General features: G+C 41.8%; 1 protein-coding gene across 2 annotated transcripts in view; it reads left to right on the top strand.

The window, feature by feature from the left end:
• The window catches only part of LOC122866718 (calcium/calmodulin-dependent 3',5'-cyclic nucleotide phosphodiesterase 1C-like), a 77,451-nt gene that overhangs the window by 33,559 nt on the left and 24,887 nt on the right, over positions 1-19,005 (top strand). The window contains exons 7-11 of one of the 2 annotated variants that reach the window (XM_044176742.1): positions 824-940; positions 5,061-5,201; positions 8,292-8,392; positions 8,625-8,753; positions 12,408-12,509. In XM_044176742.1, coding sequence (XP_044032677.1) covers positions 824-940; positions 5,061-5,201; positions 8,292-8,392; positions 8,625-8,753; positions 12,408-12,509 — 590 coding nt within the window. The remainder of the gene's footprint in view (positions 1-823; positions 941-5,060; positions 5,202-8,291; positions 8,393-8,624; positions 8,754-12,407; positions 12,510-19,005) is intronic. The other variant, XM_044176744.1, reaches the window with a different exon arrangement.

Here is a 19,005-nt window from a genome sequence, read left to right as displayed (position 1 = left end):
TCCACTCTGGGTATTACAGATGGAGGGCAGTAGGAGCAGAGTGAGACTGATGAAATAACTGGAAATTATGGCTGCCTGAAGAAGGTTGAACAAGGAGAAGGCAGTTTATCTGATGGGGGCCAAACTGGGGAATAGCAGAGTTTAAGTTAAAAGAGCTATTAGCAGTGGGGTTTGCTATGGGAAGGGCTGGGGGCAGGCAGCAGGCAGTGCTATAAGGCATGAAAGTGTGCTGGGGTGATTGGGAAGGGTTGGGAAGGGAGGGGGAAAGGGTAGGTTAATAGGAAATGGAGTAAGTTGGCGCGAGGAACAAAGGTAACTTGCCACAGCTAGGGCAATCTGAATGTCCACTAAACATTCACAGTTTAATGGAGGAGCTCATCATGAATGAAGAAATGTCAACACTGCCTCTCAACTGATTATTTCAACTACGGTGTCATTTTATCTGTTGCATTTATAAAACCCTGGAAAGATGAGTGTGTGAGTGTGTAGTATATTTTATTTATTTATTTATAATTTTTTACATGTTTATATATCTATGATGAGGCAACTATCAGGAGGCACACACACATCAATACACTTTTTGCAGATGCAGGGTAACAATAATCTGCACAAGAACTAAAAAAATACCCGCCATAGCTCTCTTGTTCAGTTCTTCTTTAATTCTACATGAACATGACAATATTTCAACTGAAATGTCATGGATATTTTTACTTTTTCTTATCTATGATACCTTTAAAAAAATAAGGTACCATAGCAATGAACAGATGAAAGGTATGTTGATATTCATGTGCTAGTGAAACGTGTTTGTATGTATCTCTTCTAGCATGTGGACATGTGGTCCTTTGATGTGTTTGCACTGAATGATGCTAGCGGAGACCACGCTCTGAAATTTGTCTTCTATGACCTACTCACCAGATATGACTTGATCAATCGTTTCAAGGTATGCTAACAAACTTCCATTGCTTTTATCAGTCACATCAGATACTGTATGTAATTCTTTGTCATTGTGTATGTATTATTAAATTATATATATATATATATATATATATATATATATATATATATATATATATATATATATAAAAAAAACTTTGTCCTTCACCCTCCATGAGTGGTCTCATTTTTCGAGCTCGGGTCCTCTACCAGAGGCCTGGGAGCTTGAGGGTTCTGCGCAGTATCTTTGCTGTTCCCAGTACTGCACTCTTCTGGACCGAGATGTCTGGTGTTCTTCCAGGGATCTGCTGTAGCCACTCCTCCAGTTTGGGGGTCACTGCCCCGAGTGCTCCGATGACCACGGGCACCACTGTTGCCTTCACCTTCCAGCAGCAGTGATCCTAGAGATGCTTGGCTACAAGAGCAACCATGGGAGCCATGAGAGACAGTCCCCACCATGGAAACGAAGGTTGGAGGCAAAAATCAAGGAGGCCTGGAGAGAAGTAAGTCAACTGACAGAGGCTGAGAGAGGTGCAATGAGAAAGCAAGTACCCAAGAAGTACAACCAGATGCCCATACCTGAAGCACTCGAAACTGCCAAACAAAGGCTCCAAGCCTTGGCCAGCCGCCTAAAGAGATACACGAGAGATAATGAAGCCAGAAGAATAAACCGGCTGTTCGCAACTCAACCTGCGAAAGTGTATGCTCAATGGCAGGGTAATAACAGCAGAGCAGACCCACCAAGGCTGGAAACGGAGCAGTACTGGAAAAGTATATGGGAGAGGGAGGCATCACACAACAGCGATGCACAGTGGCTGGCGGATCTGAGAAAGGACCACAGCAACCTCCCTGAACAGAATCCAGTCACCATCACGGCGGCAGACATCCAAGAAAGAGTCTCAGGTATGAAGAACTGGACAGCACCAGGCCCTGACAGGATCCACACCTACTGGCTAAAGAAGCTCACTGCACTCCATGAGCGCCTAGCAGCACAAATGAACCAGCTGCTAAGACATGGGACGCACCCTGAATGGCTTACCGAAGGGCGCACAATCCTGATCCTGAAGGATCCCGCAAAGGGTACAGTCCCATCCAACTATCGGCCAATAACCTGTCTCTCCACAACATGGAAGCTCATGTCAGGCATCATCGCGGCTAAGATAAGTGGACACATGGATCAATACATGAGCGAAGCACAGAAGGGCATTGGCAGAGGAACCAGAGGAGCCAAACACCAACTCCTGGTTGACAGAACAGTCACCCAAGACTGCAGAGCCGAACACACCAACCTGTGCACTGCCTGGATTGATTACAAGAAAGCCTATGACTCAATGCCACACACATGGATCACTGGATGCTTAGAGATGTACAACATCAACAGGACTCTAAGAGACTTCATTGCAAACTCGATGAGGCTGTGGAAAACCACCCTTGAGGCCAATGGCAAGCCACTTGCACAAGTATCCATCAAATGTGGCATATACCAAGGTGATGCTCTGTCCCCACTGCTGTTCTGCATAGGTCTGAACCCCCTCAGCCAAATAATCAACAAGACTGGCTATGGATACCGACTCAGGAACGGGGCCACCATCAGTCACTTCCTCTACATGGATGACATCAAGCTATATGCTAAGAGCGAGCGGGACATCGACTCACTGATCCACACCACCAGGATCTACAGCTCTGACATTGGGATGTCATTCGGGCTTGAGAAGTGCAGTCGAATGGTGACAAAGAGAGGGAAGGTAGTCCACACAGAAGGGGTCTCACTCCCAGAAGGAACAATAGCAGACATTGAGGATGGCTACAAGAGGCAACAAGGAAGACGGCAACGGCCAAGTACCTCCAACGAGTAAGGCAAGTCCTAAGAAGTCAGCTCAATGACAAGAACAAGGCCCAGCCAATAAACAGCCACGCCCTGCCAGTGATCAGATACTCTGCGGGAATAATAAGGTGGCCAAAGGAAGAGATACAGACCACAGACGTTAAGACACGAAAGCTCCTCACCATGCATGGAGGGTTCCATCCCAAATCCAGCACCCTGAGACTGTACGCTAGCCGTAAGGAAGGCGGCCGTGGACTAGTGAGTGTGAGAGCCACTATCCAGGATGAAACATCCAAGATCCACAAGTACATCCAAGATAAGGCCCCAACAGATGACGTGCTTAGGGAATGTCTCAGGCAATGGGGAACAGAAGAAGACGTGCTGGAGGAAGGACCATCATGGGAGGACAAACCCCTACACGGGATGTACCACCGGAACATAACTGAAGTGGCTGATATCAAGAAGTCCTACCAATGGCTAGAGCGGGCTGGATTGAAGGACAGCACAGAGGCACTCATCATGGCTGCACAGGAGCAGGCCCTGAGCACCAGAGCAATAGAGGCCCAGATCTACCACACCAGACAAGACCCAAGGTGTAGGCTATGCAAAGAGGCCCCTGAGACAATCCAGCACATAACTGCAGGGTGTAAGATGCAGGAAAAGGCATACATGGAGCGCCATAACCAAGTAGCTGGCATAGTGTACAGGAACATCTGCACTGAGTATGGACTGGAAACCCCGAGGTCAAAGTGGGAAACACCTCCAAAGGTGGTAGAGAATGACCGAGCCAAGATCCTGTGGGACTTCCAGATCCAGACTGACAGAATGGTAATGGCGAACCAGCCTGACATCGTGGTGGTTGACAAACAGCAGAGGAAAGCCGTTGTGGTTGACGTGGCGATACCAAGCGATGGCAACATCAGGAAAAAGGAACATGAGAAACTAGAGAAGTACCAAGGGCTCAGAGAAGAGCTGGAGAAGGCCTGGAAGGTGAAGGCAACAGTGGTGCCCGTGGTCATCGGCGCACTCGGGGCAGTGACCCCCAAACTGGAGGAGTGGTTACAGCAGATTCCTGGAAGAACACCAGACATCTCGGTCCAGAAGAGTGCAGTACTGGGAACAGCAAAGATACTGCGCAGAACCCTCAAGCTCCCAGGCCTCTGGTAGAGGACCCGAGCTCGAAGGATGAGACCACCCATGAGGGTGAAGGACAAAGTTTATGCATATATATATATATATATATATATATATATATATATATATATATATATATATATATATACACAGACTTCCATTTCCAAAGATGTTTTCTAATACCAGGTTCATAAGTGTCAAGGGGGAAACTAGGTGGTAATTACTTTTCTTGATAAATCGTACTAAAACTCGTCCTCAGTGGAGTCAAAGAAGAAAAGAGAATGAAAAGGTTGCAGAGGAATAGTTTGATCTTTTGCACTATGAATGTACAAAACACGAGGTCAAACAGCAAAGTCTTCATTCTATGGATGTCTCTTAAAGTTTGGAGTCTATATAGCTTACAAATGTGTGCACTGTACTCTCACCTTGGTTGTTTCCCATGTAGCATTGCTCCGCTTTGTTCTGTTAAAATCTGCAAGTAGAAGCAGATGATGCAAACATCAAAGGGAAACTCCCACAATTTTACACAACAAACTCTTATTACAAGTGGAAAAGGTTGTATAAAGGCCTCTATGTCTCCAGAGAGAGCTGTGTGAAGTCTGATAAATGTCCTCAAGTGATGTCATTTCTGAACTAGGGGCTTGAGGCTACATTTGCCGCTACTAGCATAACACACCACAATCATTAAACTGTCAGTGGTCGAGTTATATTGTGGGTAATGTAGGTGCCAGGGTTTGACAAGGAAGAAGATTATATTATAAAAAAATGATATCTCTGGTTCTGCTGCATCACTTTTAATCCTTTTTTGAAAAAAACTCTGAGTCCGACAATGTTATAGGAGTGCAATGGTAAATCGCTGGAATACTTTTTTACAGGTCTCACTTTATGGGCTCACAAAAGGTCATGTTGTTTTGAAGTACTTAAATAATATTCAGAAATTATTTTATGACCTGTTGTTGTATTGCATCTTTTGTGAGGTTGTGAAGAAAAGCCTGGATGGGAAATTCAAATTAGCAAATGAATTCATAGTTTTGGCCTACTAAACTACGAAAATATTATCCAAGGAATAATCTGAAGTTTTCCTTTTAGGTGATGTAACCATGGTTAACTTACATTAATGCTGCAATATTTGTCATTGTGCTTCTTTGTTGTGTTGCCTCTATTTCAGGTCCCTATTTCTGCTCTAATATCATTTGTGGAATCGTTGGAGGTGGGCTACAGCAAACACAAAAACCCCTACCACAACCTGATGCATGCTGCTGATGTCACACAAACCATCCATTACCTGCTCCTCAAGACTGGCATGGTGGTAAGTCTTGTATTGGGTTAATGCAAACTGGAAAACATTTTTCAGAAGTGAAAGAATGTGGATTTTCTCAGAGAATCCTATAAGTCTTATAATAATTTAAGAGCATTTTATGGGGCCATTATTGTAGCAGAACTATTTACAAATGTGAGTGGAGAGTTAAGTAAGTGTATCTCAATCTGTGTGTGCGTAATCAGATTTGTAAACATGTAAAAGAATCTCTAAATGCGTACTGAGATTTGTAAATATGTACAACAGAGATCTGCAAATGTGTGTGGAGATTTGTCTGTGTGCCTCAGTAGCTATAGAGCCTACATACCACCAGCTGGCGGTAGCACCCAGTGATTTTTAACGTGACATTGCTGGGCTGGGCAGTGGCTGTGCCTGCAGCTGTGCTGATGCAGGGCAGACTACGATGAAATCTTGGAGGAAAATTTAACTACGACTCCCACGGAGCACTTTGACATGAAACATCCAGTCGGCGAGTTTAAAACCCTGTCACATGAACCAGTAACTGTGGGCAAGAGAGTTTACAGTATTGTGAAAACTGAAAACAGAGTGGTCAACTGCACACAAGGTTGAATACTTAATTTCTTCTACTTAAAGGTAACAGATACTCATAATTGGTACTCATAATGGCAGTCGAGTTGAAAAATAAGGGCATGTAACATACAAATACACATTTGGACAGCACAGACTTGCTAATCATGTGACATCTGGTAATCAAGTGACATCTGAGAGCAACTTCCAGCCTGTCGTACAAAAGGTTTCAGTCGTAGTCATCTGGACACTGTTTTCAGAATCAAGACGTTTCGGCTCCCATCCGGAAGTCTTATTCAATTTTGAAAAATGGACCGGGAACTCAGAAATTTAAGCTACTCTGTGTTACTTAAGCCCTGCCCTGCCCTCAGGAAGACTCCTTTATATAAATTAATGGAAGCCTGCATGATGAACTGGAGGTGTGAAGTTTGAAAGATATGGGTGTTTACCTGGCTGGGAGGGTCTAATAAAAACACTCTATCAAGCTGCTTATGGGAAGTGTAGGATCCAGTGTTTTTGGAGCCTGAACCTAACCCTAACCCCTAAACTAAAAGTCAAGATATCTCTGCCGCTGCTTTTGACCATTCTTTTAATCCGTCTTTAGTTGAGTCCCCCAACCTTTTGGAAGTACAATATTAAATTGGCGGAGTACCTCTTTAAAACAGCTCTAGACACAGGTTTATATGGAAGCATATACTGGACAATATTTAAATGATAATGTAAACTTGAAAATGAAAATGTAATTCCACAATAGCATTATAATTTTCCACATGTATGTTTTATTTGACAAGACTGCAAAAGAGCATGGTTACATGTAAATGTGAATGCAATAGACTGGCACTGTTTTGCTTATTGCAAATGAATATTGTCCACTGTACAGCAGGTTAAGTCTTTGAAAATTAAATGTTACATGCAATTTAATTTTAATTTTCATTTTGACTTAAATGTTGCTTGCTTAAATGGAAAATCAGGTTACATTGTTTATATTTCATTTTCAAATTTAAATTAACATTTGAATATTGTCCACTGTACTGTGGGGTACAAACAGCTTTTCCATTTTCATTTTAATATGGTCATAGAACGCCCATATAAGAATGTGAAAATGAAAATGGGATTGTTTTCATTTTTACTCAAATAACACATACATGTGTAAAATTATAATGGTATTGTGGAATTACATTTTCACTTTCAGGTTTTCATTATCATTTGAATATAGTCCAGGACACCTTCCATAGGTTTAAGTGACTTAATTTTCACGCTGGGGTTGTGACAGCAAACAAGAACAAGGTTTCAGTAAAGCAAGACAAAATCATGGATTAAAAGCGTTGTTAAAACCTGTGCCTAAATTAGATTTCAGGGTAGACTCCATCTTGCGTAACCCCTGATAGGGCTCCAGGTTTGTTAAAAAAATATTTTACGTGATCGGATCGGCTCTAATCTGATCAATGTACACATTGAACATTGAACATTTCTCTCCACCTCTGCCGGTCCCTGTAGGCTATATTGCCTTTTCAATTATGTTGAGCAGCATGAGCTTTCCAGGTGATTTCTTTATTGTGTGTTGAATTGATGTATGAGTGTTTTCTTTAACCCAGTCATGTCACAGCAAATATTGTGGGATTTAAGCAGCAAGACTAAAAACTGTAGTTATAAACTTGACAGGACAGAGGAAACTCTCCAGAGGAATCAGAATTAAACTTTTAGGTTCTGAAATACATGTTTTAGACAGCTGTGATGGAGCTCAGGATTTATCAGGAGGACGGCTGCTTTACTCCAAACACTTTCACTGTATGAACCTGGACTGTGTGTGTGAAGAACACAGAACATTAATTAACATTAGATCCTGTCTGATCCTGTTGGCGTGTCGGGAGATTTAAATGATCAATGACGTTCCGCTGCTGTGTCTCATGTAAATGTGCACAACATCTCTCTTAATGGAAAGACACTTATTTCACCCACTCACAACCCATTTGCTATTAATCATAATGTTAATTTTTATGATCCAGCCGCCTGATCCGCGGATAATCTGCGGGGCCTGCGATCGGCAATCTGCGCATCACGACTGGGAACAGTGCTTTTGCTGTCGGAGCATCGACGTTCCGAATTGAAACGTGAAAAGCATAATGTGTCAAAGAAACACATCCTGTGCCATGACAGGTGAGAGGCCAGCAGAGCGGCCCTCCTTTTCAGCACCAGGCAGGGTTAACCCTAACCCTAATCCTAACCGAAGCAGTGAGGAGTCAGAAATGATAATACAATTTAAAACTGCTCATAAACCAAAGAGGAGATGCCTTTTACTAGATTTAAGTCCAATGTTTACAATCATTTAAATGTGTTAAAAATTACCAATGTGTATGGGAACTGACAAAAAAAAGGTACCGTTTAAAATGTATCATTTGGTGCACCTAAATGAAAGTGTAATGTAATGTAAAAAGTTAGTCTGGAGCCCTTCCTGATCATGGGGTGAACCTTTCCTGAAGCTTGATGTGTCTTTTGTGTTCTCTCTCTCTCTCTCTCTCTCTCTCTCTCTCTCTCTCTCTCTCTCTCTCGCAGCACTGGCTAACTGAGTTGGAGATCTTTGCCATAATTTTTGCAGCTGCCATCCATGACTATGAACATACAGGGACCACCAATAACTTCCATATTCAGACCAGGTAATTTCCTGATTTCCACCCAGTATCATTTGTGTCATTTAAATCTATGCAGTTGCTAGTGATATGAAGGACAGCTTAGAATGAGCTTCCATGATTACAAAGTGAAGAGATATATGGAGAGTAAATACTAAAAAGCTGTAATTAGCTTAATTAATGTTGAAACCGGAGGTTGTTTAAAACACTTTTTTAAAAAATGAGCCTTATAAGGAATGTTGCTGTGTGGGATTTGCAGGTCAGACACAGCCATGTTGTACAATGACCGAGCTGTTCTGGAGAACCACCATGTCAGTGCTGCCTATCGCCTTCTACAGGATGATGATGAATTGAACATCTTCTCTAATCTTTCCAAAGATGACTGGAGGTGAGAGGAGACAATCTGCATATTTATTTTAGTTTTAGGACTGGCTATAAAACAAGACTAACTAGTCACAAAGGCTGCCACTCTCAACTAAAGGAACCAATCAAACGTCTTCCCTCAGCTGTACATAGGTGCTTTGAGCTAAATGCTAACATCAGCATGCTAACATGCTCACAGTTAAAATGTTAATATGCTGATGTTTAGCAGTCTTAGTTTAGTGTGTTAGAATGCTAACATTTCCTGACATGCCAAATAGAACTAAACACAACATACAGCTGAGGTTGACGTGTCACAGGTATTTTCACAGTTACATGTCCAGTCCTGTTGGAGATGTTTCGGTCAGCCATCAAGACAGCATCCCCTCCGAGTAGTAACAGGATCCCTGCTGATCAGTGTGACCAACAGGTGGCCAGCAATTTCTTGCATCAGTTCCCTGGATCAACACCTTGGCCAGTGACCATGATGCAATTTGTGCAAAATTAATGATCCTCCTGTAAACCAAGAGGCTGCTTTTGACTCTTGGCTGATCTACTGATAGTCTTTAACCTTCATTATTCAACATCAATGAACTTTTCAGCTCATCAGATATGTGTTATCCAGAAGTCTGCAGGCACATATAGTTGCATTATCCTGTTGTGGAAAATAATAAGTCTGAAATTCAAATTTAATTTCACTATTCGTAAGCAATAAAAAATCCTTTAATACTGTCGTGTTGGGAAAGTGCCAGCATGTGATGCATACAGGTCTGAATGATAACTATATCATTTATAGTCACTGTCCAGTCTGCTCCCTGTGAGTGCTGCTGCTGATGGAAAATATGTTTGATGGAGTAGTTTTTGGATAAATTAATCTCAATTTTAAATACATATAAATATAGACTTGCATCGCAGTACTTATTGTGGACACTCCCCCATAACATCATCAGATACATGACACTTCCAAATTGCACAAAGCCATTCACCAAATTTGAATATATTTTTTTAAATAATCTAGCCAATCCTACCTCCTGCAAAAGTGGGGCTCTCCTGTGTGTTAATCTACAGCAGGGCAGCCACCAGCTGTGGCTTCTGAGGGGACCGTAATATTTTGCCCCACCCTCAGATTCCAGATAGTAATACTTAATATGAATTAGATCTGATGGTGTTGCCTGAGATTAGTTGTCTGTCTCTGTGAAATCATAGAGCAAAGTGAAAGAGACTGAATTCAACAGACCTGAAATGATTGTGATTGGTGATTTAGGAGAGGTCTGTGTATGAGGTATGTGTGTGCGCCACCACCTACTAAAGCCACATAAATTCAGTCAGATATGAAATGTTGTAAAAAAAAAAAAAAAGCCTGACAATCAGGTGTTGTCCTGTGTGCGGAGGCAGCAGTGAACCAATACAGATACAGTAAATTTTTCATTAAGGGGTGGCTTTGTGACTTTGTTTGGGCAGTGAGAGCACGATGGACAGAGCTTTAAGGCTGTGGTCTCACGGCAAAAACAATTTTAAATTGAGAGCACAAATTAAGTAATCCGTGCATAAAAATTATTAAATCGAGAGCACAAAGTAGAATTTTCCCAGACTCCCAGACTCCATATAACCAAAGCATTGGACACCTTGAAATTTTGACCTGTTGATGGTGCTAGATGAAAAGTTAAGGAAGGGGGTATTATGTGCATGGCAATTCATTGAATAGTTGATGAGATATTTTTAGATACAGTTGTATGCAAAAGTTTAGGAACCCCTGACAATTTCCATGATTTTCATTTATAAATATTTGGGATCAGCAATTTCATTTTGATCTATCAAATAACTGAAGGACACAGTAATATTTCAGTAGTGAAATGAGATTTATTGGATTAACAGAAAATGTGCAATATGCATCAAAACGAAATTAGACAGGTGCATAAATTTGGGCACCCCAACAGAAAAATCACATCAATATTTAGTAGAGCCTCCTTTAGCAGAAATAACAGCCTCTAGACGCTTCCTATAGCCTGTAATGAGTGTCTGGATTCTGGATGAATGTATTTTGGACCATTCCTCCTTACAAAACATCTCCAGTTCAGTTAGGTTTGATGGTTGCCGAGCATGGACAGCCCGCTTCAAATCACCCCACAGATGTTCAATGATATTCAGGTCTGGGGACTGGGATGGCCATTCCAGAACATTGTACTTGTTCCTCTGCATAAAGGCCAGAGTAGATTTTGAGCAGTGTTTTGGGTCATTGTCTTGTTGAAATATCCAGCTCCGGCGTAACTTCAACTTTGTGACTGATTCCTCAACATTATTCTCAAGAATCTGCTGATATTGAGTGGAATCCATGCGACCCTCAACTTTAACCAGATTCCCAATACCGGCGCTGGCCACACAACCCCACAGCATGATGGAACCTCCACCAAATTTTACTGTGGGTAGCAAGTGTTTTTCTTGGAACGTTGTGTTCTTTTGCCGCCATGCATAACTCCCCTTGTTATGACCAAATAACTCAATCTTTGTTTCATCAGTCCACAGCACCTTATTCCAAAATGAAGCTGGCTTGTCCAAATGTGTGTTTGCATACTTCAAGCGACTCCGTTTGTGGCGTGTGTGCAGAAAAGGCTTCTTTCGCATCACTCTCCCATATAGCTTCTCCTTGTGCAAAGTGCGCTGAATTCTTGAACGATGCACAGTGACACCATCTGCAGCAGGTTGATGTTGTAGGTCTTTGGAGGTGGTCTGTGGGCTGTTTTTGACCGTTCTCACCATCCTTCGCCTTTGCCTCTCCAATATTTTATGTGGCCTGCCACTTCTGGCCTTAACAAGAACTGTGCCTGTGGTCCTCCATTTCCTCACTATGTTCCTCACAGTGGACACTGACAGCTTATATTTCTGCGATAACTTTTTGTAGCCTCCCCCTAAACCATAATGTAGAACAATCTTTTTTTTCAGGTCATTTGAGAGTTGTTTTGAGGCCCCCATGTTGCCACTCTTCAGAGGAGAGTCAAAGAGAACAACAACTTTCAATTGGCCACCTTAAATACCTTTTCTCATGATTGGATGCACCTGTCTATGAAGTTCAAGGCTTAATGAGCTCACCAAACCAATTGTGTGTTCCAATTAATCAGTGCTAAGTAGTTACAGGTATTCAAATCAACAAAATGACAAGGGTGCCCAAATTTATGCACCTGTCTAATTTCGTTTTGATGCATATTGCACATTTTCTGTTAATCCAATAAACCTTATTTCACTACTGAAATATTACTGTGTCCTTCAGTTATTTGATAGATCAAAATGAAATTGCTGATCCAAACACCCAAATATTTATAAATGAAAATCATGGAAATTGTCAGGGGTTCCTAAACTTTTGCATACAACTGTATTTATATTTTAAAATTCTATGTGGATTTTGCATTGTGCTAATGTATGCTCTTTTTCCACCTGCTCTCTCTCTCTCTCTCTCTCTCTCTCTCTCTCTCTCTCTCAACCCAGTCTGGTTCTGTTCAAGGTTTCCTTAAAAGGGAGGTTTTCCTGTTGCCAAGTGTTTGCTCATGGTGTGAATTGGTCTTTGTAAATAATATTATAAAGAGTACAGTCTAGACCTGCTCTATAGGAACAGTGCCCTGAGATAACTTCTGTTATGAATTAGCGCTATATAAATAAAATTGAATTTAATATTTCACTCTTGTTTCAGAGAACTGCGGACTCTAGTAGTGGAGATGGTGTTGGCTACAGACATGTCCTGCCACTTCCAGCAGATCAAAGCCATGAAAAGCCTCCTGCAGCAGCCTGAGGCGTGAGTAATGGATTTCACTTCTGAATCAGTGTCAGTTTTGTTAACAATTACCTAAGTTGTAAACAGGTCTTAGGTCCTTCACAAATCTCAGCACTGTAGTGGGGTGCAGACACTGTCAAATCATGAGGAAAAGAAGGGTTTAAGCACCAGATATCACTAAAGGTAAAATAGTTTTGCAGTGTAGCAAATTAATATGTTTGTAGTGATGTTATTTTAGCTAAATAAATTTGACATGCACTGATTTTTTCCACTAGCTGAGCGAAAGTTGTCCCTGCCCTGGAGTTCCTTGTTGATTCAATGGTGAAAAACAGAACTGTATGCCATTCAGGAAACGTATCTCATGGCAGTCTGCTTTTTTTCTGCTGAAGCTTACAGCGGTTTAGAGAGAGAGAGAGAGAGAGAGAGAGAGAGAGAGAGAGAGAGAGAGAGAGAGAGAGAGAGAGAGAGAGAGAGAGGTTTTGGGGAGGAGGCACAATGCAAATACCACCTAGAATTTTTAGAATAGTAATAATGTAATGATAGTGGTAACATTAATATTAATAAATTAATAATAATAGGAATGACAGCTATAGGAAGAATAATGACAGTGTTAACAGAGCCAATAACAACAACTGTAGTAGCAGTTGTCGAGCAGGAACACTGGGGCAGCAGGTGGCCCACAACCACAGATCCAGTCTCTGCAGCTCTGGAGGCAGAAATACCTGCTGAAAGCAACAGAAGGACACGAGAAAGCACAGAACTATGGGAGAGAGAAGATGTCGAGTTAGTAACATGCAGTAATGGGATAAAAATGCATACAGATGGAGAGGGAGAGAAGGAGAGAGGAAAGAGATGCATCATGGGAAGTCTCCCAGCAGTCTAGGCCTATAGCAACATAACTAAGGGATGGTTCAGGACTCACCCAAGCCAGCCCTAACTTTATCAAAGACGAAAGTCTTAAGCCTACTCTTAAATGTGGAGATGGTGTCTGCCTCCCGAACCCAAATTGGGATCTGATTCCACAGGAGAGGAGCTTGATAACTGAAGGCGCTGGCTCCCATTCTACTTTTGGAGACTCTAGGAATCACAAGTAACCCTGAATTCTGGGAGCGCAGTGTTCTAGTTGGGTAGTATGGTATTATGAGATCTTTAACATATGATGGTGCCTGACCATTAAGAGCTTTGTAGGTGAGGAGAAGGATTTTAAATTATATTCTGGATTTTACAGGGAGCCAATGCAGAGAAGCATGATCTCTTTTCCTAGTTCTTGTCAGTACACGTGCCACAGCATTCTGGATCAACTGGAGAGTCTTAATGGACTTATTCGGACAGCCTGATAATAAGGAATTGCAGTAGTCCAACTGGAGAGTCTTAATGGACATATTATAAGGTGAATAGAATCGGTCCAAGCACAGAACCTTTTGGAACTCTGAAGTTGTGTGTGTGTGTGTATGTGTGGGTGTGTTTTTGTTACCTATTGGGGACCTTTTCCGGTATAAACACTGACTTTGTCGGGACCAGTAGTCCTCATGGGGACCCAAGCCCAGTTCTAAAGAGGCAAAATGTCATTTCTGAGGTCCTGGTTAGGGTAACAAACAAACCGAGTATGGCCAACGATCCAGCAGGGACTGGATGTCGGCTCTGGGTTCTTGTAGTGAGGAGGTGATGACTTGATGATAGCCAGGTGTGCTGATGGAGACTGAGGAGTCGAGGCAACAGGCAGTTAATGAAATGAGATATCCTTGATTTGGAGCAATCATTTTAAAGCAATGTCAATAAATATGACATGTGGCACAACTGTACATACAACCATGCCAATAAACAATTCTCACGAACAGCATCGCAAAACTAATATGAGTGGAAAAACAAAGCCAGCAATTAAACAAGCACCAGTACATTGAAGCACCCTGATTTAATAATTTTTCCATTTTGCATAAAATAAATGAAATTAAATGAAAATAAAGTACCGGATTTCTGTTTATTGCAGTGAGTCACGGCACGGCTCCAGGGAAACACTGATAATATGACCTTTTGCTCACTCACTGAGAAAACACCATTATCATCTCATGTACTGTTGCGCATGCGTCAGCATTTTTGTATGCCCACCAGAGGATTCGTCTTAAACCATCATAAATTGAGTTTTATGATGAGAGTTTTTAAGCCAGGTTTTCTACGCTACACTGTTTTCCTGGTTATTATTTTATCTATATATTTTAACTTGGTAAATGTTTTCGGTTATCAGACGTATGTATCTTAAATGATTTTAAGCTGGCTGTCAACTCGACGTGGTTTATTGGACTGCCTCCACTGCTGCTAGCTGAGCTAGGTTTATTTTTAGCCCGGCGGTTAGGCTAGCAGGTCGCTTTTATTAAGGATTTTAAGCTTTTAGCACTTTTATGGACTTTACTGTGGATTTTAAGCTTTGAAGCACTCTCACGGACTAACTGCAAGCCTGATGGCTGAGTGTGGATCTTGTCACCTTACTGTCTCAAAGCTGAAGAAAAGTATCGCTTGTCTGGAAGCCGAGCTCAGAGAAAAAGACAAGCTCATCCTGGAGTTCTCCACTGTCGCCTCGGCCCAGGCAAAACACCTTGCAGTCCTCAGCTCCTCTGGCTGCGGCAACCAGAATGCGACCATCCCATCTCACTCCCCTCACTGCTTATCTCCAGCACTGGAAAATGATCCGACTCTGCCTCCTCTCATCCCCCCAACTACGCTAATAGTGGGAGATTCCATAGTAAGGAATATCCACTTCGTTAATGCGGTCACACATTGCTTTTCCAGAGCTACGACCCCCAACAACTTCAAAAAGCTCCCCGGACTTCTGGCTTCACTCCTGACGACTCACAAAAATCATAGTCCATGTCGACACCAATGACACCGCCCGTCAGCAATCGGAGCTGACAAGAGCATACTTCATCCGCCTCTTTGACCTATTCGACAGCAGTGGAAAGTATGCTTTTATTTCGGGTCCAATTCCTACACTGGGTCGTGGAATTGGCCATTTTAGCAGGGTCCTCAGCCTTCATACCTGGCTCCAGTCTACCTGCAATACCCATGACATTGGTTTTATTCACAATTTCAACTCATTCTGGGATCGTTCTTCCATGTTTGCACAAGATGGTCTTCACCCAAACAAGTCAGGTAGTCGCATGCTGGTGGCTAACCTGCAGCGCGCTGTGCTGTCCTCCTCACATAGTTGACTATTTACATCACCTGTTTCCCCTTGCTCTTCTTCTTCCTCTTCTCTGCCCACCATAAACAGCCACGCACCATCTGCTGCCACTAACTCCCCCTTGTGGTCTGATCATAGTGCTGCTATTTGGAGCCGGATCCCTCTAGCGCTACTTTTAAAATCCCTATGGTAATTTTGCAATGGTCCTTTATACTAAACAGACAGCCGACACAGCAATAATAATAATTTAATAAAGATCCAGGCCAGAACCCTACCTCCAGTCTCAACTTAAGTTCTAACCCAGCACAGACTTTTTAAGATGGCTCATCTCAATGTAAGATCCCTCTCTAACAAAACATTTATTTTAAATTATTTTATCTCTTCTACTGATGTAGATTGCATGTTCTTAACTGAATCCTGGTTACGTCCTGGTGATCACAGCCCTTGTCATTTTGTTGATTTGAATACCTGTAACTACTTAGCACTGATTAATTGGAACACACAATTGGTTTGGTGAGCTCATTAAGCCTTGAACTTCATAGACAGGTGCATCCAATCATGAGAAAAGGTATTTAAGGTGGCCAATTGAAAGTTGTTGTTCTCTTTGACTCTCCTCTGAAGAGTGGCAACATGGGGGCCTCAAAACAACTTTCAAATGACCTGAAAAAAAAGATTGTTCTACATTATGGTTTAGGGGAGGCTACAAAAGTTATCGCAGAAATATAAGCTGTCAGTGTCCACTGTGAGGAACATAGTGAGGAAATGGAGGACCACAGGCACAGTTCTTGTTAAGGCCAGAAGTGGCAGGCCACATAAAATATTGGAGAGGCAAAGGCGAAGGATGGTGGAGAACGGTCAAAAACAGCCCACAGACCACCTCCAAAGACCTACAACATCAACTTGCTGCAGATGGTGTCACTGTGCATCGTTTAACAATTCAGCGCACTTTGCACAAGGAGAAGCTGTATGGGAGAGTGATGCGAAAGAAAGCCTTTTCTGCACACACGCCACAAACGGAGTCGCTTGAAGTATGCAAACACACATTTGGACAAGCCAGCTTCATTTTGGAATAAGGTGCTGTGGACTGATGAAACAAAGATTGAGTTATTTGGTCATAACAAGGGGAGTTATGCATGGCGGCAAAAGAACACAACGTTCCAAGAAAAACACTTGCTACCCACAGTAAAATTTGGTGGAGGTTCCATCATGCTGTGGGGTTGTGTGGCCAGTGCCGGTATTGGGAATCTGGTTAAAGTTGAGGGTCGCATGGATTCCACTCAATATCAGCAGATTCTTGAGAATAATGTTGAGGAATCAGTCACAAAGTTGAAGTTACGCCGGGGCTGGATATTTCAACAAGACAACGACCCAAAACACTGCTCAAAATCTACTCTGGCCTTTATGCAGAGGAACAAGTACAATGTTCTGGAATGGCCATCCCAGTCCCCAGACCTGAATATCATTGAACATCTGTGGGGTGATTTGAAGCGGGCTGTCCATGCTCGGCAACCATCAAACCTAACTGAACTGGAGATGTTTTGTAAGGAGGAATGGTCCAAAATACATTCATCCAGAATCCAGACACTCATTACAGGCTATAGGAAGCGTCTAGAGGCTGTTATTTCTGCTAAAGGAGGCTCTACTAAATATTGATGTGATTTTTCTGTTGGGGTGCCCAAATTTATGCACCTGTTGTACATGCTTTGATCTCCTCACGCCTTAATTATTGTAACAATCTGTTCACTTGTCTTTTTCAAAAAACTCTGAAACGACTGCAGACTGTACAGAACTCTTTAACCAGGACTAAGAGGTACGATCACATCACACCTGTTTTAGCCTCTTTGCATTGGCTCCCTGTTAATTAATTAATTATTTTAAGATCTTATTGATTACTTTTAAGGCTCTTCATTGCCTGACTCCAAATTATATTTTAGACCTTTTAATCCCTTATGAACCTTCACATAGTTTGACATCTTCGGGCAGGGGTCTTCTGTCTGTTCCTGAGTCCAGGATGAAAACTAAGGGGGACAGAGCTTTTGCCACCATAGCCCCAAGGCTCTGGAACAACTTGCCTGAAAAAATTAGGTTGTCTGAGTCAGTATGTTCTTTTAAGTCTCTTCTCAAAATGCATTTTTATCGGAAAGCATGTCCTGATTTTACCTGAGCTGTCTGTTTATTTTGTTGTTTTATGTTTTTTATTTATTTAATATTTTATCATTCACTGTGGTATGTTATTTCTCTTGTTGTGAAGCACATCACTTTGTACTTTTTTTTGATAAGTGCTCTATAAATAAAGTTTTATTATTTATTTACTCTATGTTAAGTGCATAGTCATGATATGATACTCACCTGTGAAGACCCACCCTGATCTGTCATTTGTATATGCAAAACAGAAGAGAATATCAAGGCACATAATTTAGTATGAGGGTATCTTTAGCTGACTAGTGATGATTTGATAGCAAGCTAATGTACCAGTGTAATTTGTTAGCTACCTTACCTTTCGAGAAGCAAGAGGAGCTAACCCAACTAAGAAACGTTGATTACCAATGTAACTGACCAGCATGCATATTACAAACTAGAAACAAAAGTATAATGGTAGGTAATATCAGAAAACATACCTTAATCATCAGGTCCCAGCTTTTGCTGAGTCAGGAAGAAGCTCTTTCTCCAGCGCTGGCATAGGTCTGGCTATGTGAGACTAGGAAGAAGCTGGAGATTGGAGGCTGGAGTTTTGTTTAGTTTTTTTTTTTGCTCCGGCGCCAAGGGACAGGCAAGCTCCTTTGATTGGTCAAAAGGGTTCTCTGATCTCTGAACAGTGCCCATACCTGGCTCTACAGGTGCACAAATCACTTTTGTAGTTATTGACCAAAATATCCAAGAAAAAAAATGTATGTGTGAGAAAATATTCTACAGGTGTGCAACTCCCATTGCATGAATTCACATACTAATTTGCGGATGTACAAATTTTGTCCATGACATTTTTTGATATGGGTGTGTGAATGTGCCATATTCACTGCAGCAACTGTAGCAAAAATATGAGTTTATGAGTTTCTTAATTTGTGATTCATAACATAGGATTTGTGCACCTGCAATGACGAATTTAAGGAGATGTAACTGTTCTACAAGTTTCCAACTCCTAAAGCATTTTTCTCTGTGACTTGAAATTTACTGATTCCTATAGCCTTCAGTAGTAACGACTTCATGAGCTTCTTTAATGATAAAATTTTAACTATTAGAGAAAGATTTCATAAAGTCCTGCCTTCAATTGGTGCTGACTTGTCTTCAAACACAGAAACCTTGGAAACAGCTGTAGAGCCTGATGTGTGTTTTGGCTGCTTTGCG

Source organism: Siniperca chuatsi, linkage group LG19 (assembly GCF_020085105.1).
Source record: "Siniperca chuatsi isolate FFG_IHB_CAS linkage group LG19, ASM2008510v1, whole genome shotgun sequence".
NCBI classification, from domain to species: Eukaryota; Metazoa; Chordata; class Actinopteri; order Centrarchiformes; family Sinipercidae; genus Siniperca; species Siniperca chuatsi.
This window is presented reverse-complemented; position numbering and strand designations above follow the sequence as displayed.